General features: G+C 33.8%; 1 protein-coding gene across 1 annotated transcript in view; it reads right to left on the bottom strand.

Annotated features, from left to right (window-relative positions):
* Positions 1-2,409: 2,409 nt before the first annotated feature.
* The window catches only part of TTK (TTK protein kinase), a 41,196-nt gene continuing 34,336 nt past the window's right edge, over positions 2,410-9,269 (bottom strand). The window contains 4 exon segments of the mRNA XM_043591878.1: positions 2,410-4,272; positions 5,470-5,567; positions 5,934-6,018; positions 6,363-6,539. Coding sequence (XP_043447813.1) covers positions 4,186-4,272; positions 5,470-5,567; positions 5,934-6,018; positions 6,363-6,539 — 447 coding nt within the window. The 3' untranslated portion in view covers positions 2,410-4,185.

Below are 9,269 nucleotides of genomic sequence, written 5' to 3'. Positions count from 1 at the left end.
TCACAAATTTGATAAACTAGATGAAATGGACCAATTTCTTGGAAAACACAATTTGCCAAAACTCACACAAGAAGAAATAAACAATCTGAATAGGTTTGTATCTATTAAAGAAACTGAATCAATAATTCATGACCTTCCAGATGGGATCCCAGGACCAGAGGCGTTCACTGGTGAATTCTACCAATTATTTAAGAAAGAATTTTGTACAAGCTCTTTCAGAACACAGAAGCATAGGGAATACTTCCTAACTCATGCTATAGGGCCAGCATTACCTTTATACCAAAACCAAAGACAGGGGTGCCTAAATGCCTCAGTCGGTTGAGCATCGGACTCTTGATTTCAGTTCAGGTCATGATCTCATGGTTGTGGGATCGAGCCCTGATGGACTCTGTGCTGGGCATGGAGCCTACTTGGGATTCTCTCTCTCTCTCTCTCTCTCTCTCTCTCTCTCCCTCCCTCCCTCCCTCCCTCTGCCCCTCCCCTGCTCATGCATGGTCTCTCTCTCTCTCTCTCAAAAAAAAAAAAACAAAAACAAAAACAAAAAAAACAAATACAGGAAACCTATAGATCAGTATCTCTCATGAATATAGATGCAAATATCCTCAATAAAATATTAGCAAATGTATAAAAAGAATTATACACCACAACTCCATAGGATTTATCCCAAGTATGCAAGGCTGGTCCAACATTCAAAAATCAGTTAATGTAATCAATCACATCAACAGGCTACAAAAGAAAATTCACATGATCATTATTAACAGATGCAAAAAAGCAATCTACAAAGTCTAACATCAATTCACGATTTAAAAAAAAAAACAACTAAGAATAAAGGGGAACTTCCTCAACTTAATAAAGAATATCTATAAAAAAAACCATACAGCTAACTAACATCATAGTTAATGTTGAGAAACTTGAAGCTTTCCTACTAAGATCAGAAACAAGGCAAAAAGTCCCTTCACCACTCCTTTCAATAGCATATTGGAAGTGCTAGCTAATGCAAGACAAGAAGGGAGCCTGGTTAGCTCAGTTAGATGAAGAGCACGTGACTCTTGATCTCGGGGTTGTGAGCTGCAGCTCCATATTGGGTATAGAAATTACTTTAAAAACCAAACCAAACCAAACCAAACCAAACCAAAAAGAAGAAACAAAGGTATGCATATTGGGAGGGAATAAATAAACAGTCCTGTTTGCAGATGATATGATCATCTATGTAGAAGACCCAAAAGAACCAAAAACTCCTGGAACTAATAAACAATTATAGAAAGGTTGCAGGATACAAGGTTAATATACAAAAGTCCATCATTGTCCTATATAATAGCAATAGACAAGTGGAATTTGAAATTAAAAAAACACAATACCATTTACATTAGCACCCTCAAAAATTAAATAATTGGGAATAAATCTCATAATATATATACGAGGTCTATATGAAAAAAACTACAAAACTCTGATGAAAAAAATCAAGGAAGAATAAATGGAGAAATATTCCAATCATGGATAGGAAGACTCAATATTGTCAAAATGTCAGTTCTTCCCAACTTGATCTACTAACTGAATGCAATCCCAATCAAAATCCCAGCAAGTTTTCTTATGGTTATTGACAAACCAATTCTAAGGTTTATATGGAAAGGAAAAAATACCAATAGTCAACACAATATTGAAGAAGACCTACTATAAAGTGACAGCAATCAAGACAGCATGGTATTGGTGAGGGGATAAACGAATTTTGTTAATTCTTCACAAAAATTAACTCAAAGTGGATCACAAATCTAAATGTAATGTAAACCGCAAAATGGTAAAACTCTAGAAGATAACACAGCAAGAAACAGATGACCTTGGGTGTGGTGATGACTTTTCAGCACGATCCATTTAAGAAATAATTGACAAGCTGGAGAACATTAAGATTAAAAACTTCTGCTCTGTGAGAGACAATATCAAGAAAATGAGAAGACAATTGAATGAGAAAAAATATTTGCAAAGACATCTGATAAAGGACTGCTATCCAAAATACACAAAGAATTCTTAAAACTTAACCTTAAGAAAACAAACCACCCAATCTAAAAAATAAACCAAAGACATTTCACCAAAGATGGTATCAGTTGGCAAGTAAGCATATTAAAAGACGCTCCACATCATGTGTCAGCAGGAAAATGCAAAATAAAAAAACAATGAGATACCACTATTAGAATGGCCAAAATCTGGAATCCTGACAACACCAAATGCTGGCGAGGTCATGGGGCAACAGGAACCCTCATTCACTGCTGGAAGGAATGCAAAATGGTACAGCCACTTTGGAAGACAGTTTGGCAGTTTCGTACCAAACTAAACATACTCTTTACATACAATCCATCAAACATGCTCCTTGGTATTTACACAAAAGAGTTGAAAACTTACGTCCACACAAAAACCTGCACACAGATTATAGCAGCTTTATTCGTAATTGTCAAAATTTGGAAGCAATCAAGATGACCTTCAGTAGTTGGATGGATGAACTGCAGTACATACACATAATGGAATATCATTAGGCACTGAAAAGACCTGGAGGAACCTTTTCTTTTTTTTTTTAATGTTTGTTTATTTTTGAGAGAGAGACTGAGTGCAAGCGGGGAAGGGGCAGAGAGAGAGGGAGACACAGAATCCAAAGTGGGCTCCAGGCTCCGAGCTGTCTGCACAGAGCTAATGCGGGGCTCAAACTCACGAACTGTTCGATCATGACCTGAGCCAAAGTCGAACGCCCAACTGACTGAGACACCCAGGTGCCCCTGGAGGAACCTTTTCTAAGTGAAAGAAATTAATGTGAAAAGGTTACCAACTGTACAACTCCCAACTACATGGTGTTCTGGAAAAGGCAAAACTATCGACACAATAAAATCAGTGGTTGCCAAGGGATTATGGGGTAGGGGTGGGATGAATAGGAGGAGCACAGAGAATTTTTAGGGCCATGAAAATTCTCTGTATTCTCATTATACATTTGTCCAAATGCACAGAACGTACACCAGCAAGAATGAACTGTAATGTAAGCTACGGACTTCAGACAACTATTATGGTGTACCAATGTAGGTTCATTAAATTTAAGAAATGTACCAATCTAGTGGGGGATGTTGATAATAGGGGAGATGGTGCATGTGTGAAGGCAAAGGCTATATAGGAAATCTCTGCACCTTTCCCTCAATTTTTCTGTGAACCTAAAACTGATCTAAAAAAGATCTAAAAAAGTCTATTGAGGGGCACCTGGGTGGCTCAGTCCATTGAATGTCCAACTCTTGGTTTCAGCCCAGGTCATGATCTCACAGTTTGTGAGATCGAGCCCGAGTCAGGCTCTGCACTGACAGAGTCAGGCTCTGCACTGAGCCTGCTTGGGATTCTCTCCCTCTCTTTTTCTCTCTGCCCCTCCCCTGCTCACGCTCTCTCTCAAAACAAATAAACTTAAAAAAAAAAAAAAGTCTAATGAAATCTAAAAAAAGAAAAGATAAGATGGAGGGAGAATGTATTAGATTTAGTCCCAAAGATTCTAAGACTACATTGGTAATTACCAATTACCAAGCAAGTCGTACACTGAGGGCAGGCCCTATACAACTTAATACCACAGAAGCCAGCATGATACTCTAAACACCAAAAACAATTGGTATTATGAAGAATCAAAGGGAGAATTAAAAGAACCAGTGCAGCTCTAAAACTCTGGACTGTATCAGTGCCATAAAGCAATCAGGAAATCTATTTTAGAATTCAAACCCTTTGGAATTTTCTTCTTGAAGACTCTTGTGTCTTCCCTTAACTCAATTTTTTTAAAGTGTTTTGCTGCCACACCAGCAGTGCATTAGCTTAAAGAAAATAACCATACATTTTTTTACATTTTAGTGTCATTTTATGCTACAAAGCTTTATTTACATAGTTCTTCAGAATATATTTCAGTTGTCCATCCACTATTCTAAGTGTGATATGATATCAAATAGAGTAGATTTGCAGGAAAGCATAAGAGAGAACAATTCTACAACTTAATATATATAGTATCATTAGTGGTTATTATTTTTACAGTTTTCTTTTGAGAATAATCCACTGAATTTTTCTGCCATTGACATTTCAGGATTAAGTTGTCCTTAAGAGCAGTTTCCACAGAGAATCAAGAGTATAACAGTCCAATATATTTTTACAGTTGATATTTGACAGTTTGTGAGTAGGTGCAAATCATTTTTTCTCCCATTTTTTTTCAAAAGTCTTGGATGATGAAGAGGAATCATGACCTTCACCACTACTATATCGGTCATATAAAGTCTGAAATTAAAAACACACACCTGTTTTGTAACTTTTTAAATTCAATGGATTATCAGATTAATAAAGATAACTAAACATATTCTGACATGAAATGAATTTCTCTCTTGTTCTTATAACTACAAAATTATTTTATAAACTATTGAAGATAATTAAGAATTGTAAACACCTAGCTTGGCCTAAAAATCTATCATAAGATACACCTCAATATTTCTGTAAAAGAAATGTACCATAGCTACTAATAAGCATACATATGCACCTTCAAGCCCTTTTTAGTCTCCCGTATTTTTTTTAAATAAAGCTAGTCTTAGATAAATTGCTACACTTTAAAATACCCTCATCAGGAAATAGACTATCAGATGATATTTCAACTAATAAACAGATGACATTAAAAAAAATAATACAAATTATTATATAAATAGGCATAATCAGCTATATTAAAATCTACATATTTCTTAAAGGATTCAAGACTAAACCAATATCTAATTTATGAAGACGACAGACATCTCTGTCTTGGAGAACACACAACCTTAGTGATAAAGGAAACTAATTCATCTCTATTTATAAAAGGCTCTAAATAATACACTGGTAGAAATTTAAAACATGAAGATGTTATTACTGAAATAAATAATTAGTAACTGTTGGTTAACTAAACCAGTGGGCAATAAACATACATAGGGTTCTAGAAACGACAAGGTGTTTGATGGCAATGAGATCCAAAAAATGGTGGCATAGACATAAACCAACACTGGGAGGCTGAAAGGTCTGAGGCATTCACTTTGAGAAGTGGGCTGACTGCTGTACACAGCTGTAAGTCATTACATGTAACAAATACTGAGACTTCTCCAAGATGGTTTAAGAAAAAAATGGCTAGAAGAAATGAATTCAAAAGCTGTGTTAAGAATATTGTTGATTCAAAAGACAGGTTGCTTTTTAAATTTATCCAGTTGAGACCTGACTGCAATCTTAGGTATGCACCTTGTATGACAATTCACTTTCAATTGTGCTATCTGTACAATAAGAATGTAAATCAAGTAAGTCTATTTTGTCAAAAAGCACAAGTATCTAAATGTCGAAATATATTTCATAGTTGTCTTATGATTGGACCAAGTTTTCTTTGGAGTACCTGTTTAAACATCTAATTCACTAAACTATACAAAACAATTAAAAGTAATGTAGATAGAGAACAGACATTCTTACTTTAGCAGCTTTCAAAATGGAGTTAGGAGAATTCAGACCAACGAGTTGGCCCAGAACATATTTCATTTCTTCAGTGGTGCCCTTAGCCATCTGATTACCTGTAATAAAAATAGAATCAATAACCTACTGGTACCATTAAAAAAATATAAAATACACAAATACATTCTGTTTAACAGCACAATGGCTGGCTTTATGTAATTTATCATTGATCAAAGCTACTTACCAAGGATAAGTGAAAATGAATGCAAGTAAAAAAAAAAAGGCGATTTCATTTATTTTAGTATTTTAGAATAAAAGAAACTTCCTTAAGGATGGAGGAAATCTGGAAGTAGCCCATTCAAATTCTGGTTTTGTTATAGCTAAAAGTCTGTTTATATTAGTAATTAGCATAATTACTTAGTATAATTAGTGTAATTACTTAGTAATGAATTAGTAATCTAATAAACTGATTTTCAAAGAAATACCTGGATGAGTTTGAATTTGAACATATGGATGCACCAGAAGCTCAGGAATGGATATCCTCTGTTTAGGGTCCCGTATTAAACAACACTATAAAAATAAGGATTAATTTTTTTAAAAATCAAGTTTTCTTATGTAATATTGATATAAAGTGTGTTTCAAGATTGCACCATACTACAGAAGTTGCTTTCTAGATAGCCCACTCAGAAATGACAAGATTCCATAAGTCATTCTTGCAAAATTCCCAAGTATTCATAAGCTTTTTAAAAATACCTTCAAAATAAACTTAACATGACTTAAAAAGCTAAGTCATTCAATAATTCCCTCCAATAGACTAGTTATATCTACCTATGCCAGATTTCAATGATTTCTTCTAAGCAAACAATTTAAGTATATGAAATCATTCTTCTATATCCATGTACTATTAATGTTACCTTTAACACATCTTGAAGATCTTTCTCTGGGATATCAGGAAATTCGATTTCATGATTAGGGTCAATTATGGCATGTAATTTAGAAATCTGATTAATTATATGTTGAAATGGTGTCTTCCCATAAGTCATATAGTACAAAATGCATCCTAAGGACCAAACGTCACTTTTGGGGCTTATCTAATTCAGAAAAAAAAAAAAAATTATTTTAACATAAAATTAAATGTAAGAGTATTTTATATACACACATGTAAACATATATTCCCTGCCATTTAAAATCATAACTAAACCTCAAGGAATGTGCAAGTACTAGATTAAGTTTACATAAAAAAAACATCTTTCTCTAGTTTTTGCTATATTTGGTTATTTTACCAAGAAATGAGCTTTAAGTCTCTCAACAAACTTGTAATTAAAATATTTCAACCAAAACATATATTACATTCTTGTCAGCTTGCGACAATATAAACTAAAAAACATTAACTGCAAATTTTAAATTTATTTTTCTCCAAAATTATTTTATTATAATAAATTTGTATATAAAATTAATAACATGTAAATATGCATAGATTTCAAAAATGTTAAGTTGAACTATCCTAAACCCAAGAATGCAAATTATAGAGCCAGGCTGGGCTGCATTTGAATCCTGGCCTTATCATTAGCTAATTCTATGTATCTCCATTTCCTCACCCCTAAAACAGAAATAATAAAAGTACATTGTCATGGGCATTAAATGATGTAACCATGAGATATGGGTAAGCATAAAGAATAATTTCCGGTTATAGTAAGTTCTCAAAAATATTACTTATCATAACATGTTCTTTGTATTAAACAATCTCATTAGAAACAATGCAGTATTATAACATAATTACCATTTTGACTTTAAGAGAGAGAAAGAAAAAAAGAAAGCAGAATAGCAGTGTTGATATTAGGAAAGGAGAACAAGAACATAACAAAATACAAGAAAGGCATTTTATAATGATAAGAGGTACAACCAACCAAGAAGATGGTCATGAACTTCTTTGCACTGAAACTACATTTAATAGAACTATATTGAGTAAAAACTACAATAAATTCTTCTGGTTGGAAGGGTAGAGAGATTTTAGCACACCTTTCAGAAAATGGCAGATAAAACAGACCCCATTGCCAAACACAAAGAAAACTAAAAATTAATGAAAATACTCCTCTTCCTCCAACTTAACCATCTGGAAATTAAATCCGTTTCTACATAAATCATGGATTAAAAAAGGATTTCAGATTCTAGAAAAATAGCAGTGGCTGTGGCAGCATAGTTTTTCTTATTTATTTTTTTAATTAAAGTATAGCTGACACAATGTTACATTAGTTTCAGGTGCGCAACATAGTGACTTGACAATTCAATACACTATGCTATGCTCACCACAAGTATAGCTACTGTCTGTCACTACACAACACTATTATAATACCATTGACTAGATTCCCTATGCTGTACCTTCCATCCCATGACTTACTCATTCCAGAGCTGGAGGCCTGTACCTCCCACTCCTCTTTTGGAGATCTATTTTGCCAGATCTCTTACCCACCTCCCTCCCCTCTGGCAACCATCAGTTTGTTCTCTGTATTTAGGAGTCTGTTTCTGCTTTTTATTTGTTTTGCATTTTAGATTGCAGCACAGTTTTTCAGTCTGTCCAAATCCCCAGATAAGACAGACAGAGAAGCCTGTAGCAAAACCATAGACATATGGAGAAGATTTACAACAAAACAAAGTGAAAAGCCATACCCCAAAACCCCAGAATACGAAGAGACACAAACTACCAACAGCCACAAGTCGTGTATAGTAGAGGCATTTGAAACAGAAAGCAGAGGGAAATAGTGAATGTGCCCAATAGACCTCAGAATAGAAACTCCAAATAGCCAACAGATGTTCATTGGAAAGTAATTTGCAAACAGAGCTAGACTGGGAAGGGTTTGAGCTTTTCACAAGCAGGGATTATCTTACATGGTGGGATAAAAAATTTGTCTTCTGTTCAGAATCATTAAGGCCACTGTTTAGCAGGTGATTACATCGAATGGAGATTTACCCATAATATTAAAGCACTGAGTTGAAAACTGAAAAAATCTGAACTCTACAAGCAATTCAAAATAAATCTTATTTCAAAGTATTTTAAAACTGCAACTGAAAACTTTAGAATTAATGAAAATTAATACTACAAAAAAGTGGAAGTAGAAGTTAAAGTAAAACTCAGTAAAATTCAGTTTTAATGTTTTCATTAAGAAAGAATACAAAAATTAAATTGGCAATTATCTACATCCAGAAACTAGAAAAAAAAGAAACCTAAAGGAAATACAATTAATAAAGATAAAAGCAGAAATTAGAGAGCAAATGAAAATAGAATTAATAAATGAAGACTTGGTTCTTTAAAATTAACAAAACCTGGAAAGTCTAACCAAGAAAAAGAAAAAAGACAACAAATCTAAGTATTAAAAGGGGAAGCTAAACAAATAATAAAAAGAATTTTATAAGAGACTATTTGACATAATGTTATGTCGGTTATTTGAGAAGAAATTTAGAAGCCACAATTTTCTAGGAAGGAAAATATAATTAGTAAATAAGCACATATTTATCAAGCAATTATTTAGGGCTAGACAATGTATTAAGTGATTTATATTCTTTATCATTTAATCCTCACCTTTAAAACAGGTACTGTTTATAAGCTGAATTTATAGATGAAGAAACCAGGCAAGTTAATTCATAAAGATGGTTGTTAACAAAGAGGCAGGTCTATTACTTGAATGCAGGTCCCTGGACAACAATGTAATGCTTGCATGCACTTGGTTACACTGCTATAGAGCAACGAAGGATTAGCTCGGGAGCCAGAGGCATCCAGGCAAGCAAAATGAGCCCAAGAAGAGACACCAATGAGGCTAACACAA

Source organism: Prionailurus bengalensis, chromosome B2, assembly GCF_016509475.1.
Source record: "Prionailurus bengalensis isolate Pbe53 chromosome B2, Fcat_Pben_1.1_paternal_pri, whole genome shotgun sequence".
NCBI lineage: Eukaryota > Metazoa > Chordata > Mammalia > Carnivora > Felidae > Prionailurus > Prionailurus bengalensis.
The sequence above is the reverse complement of the archived record's forward strand: the minus strand, read 5'-3'. Positions and strand labels throughout refer to the sequence as shown.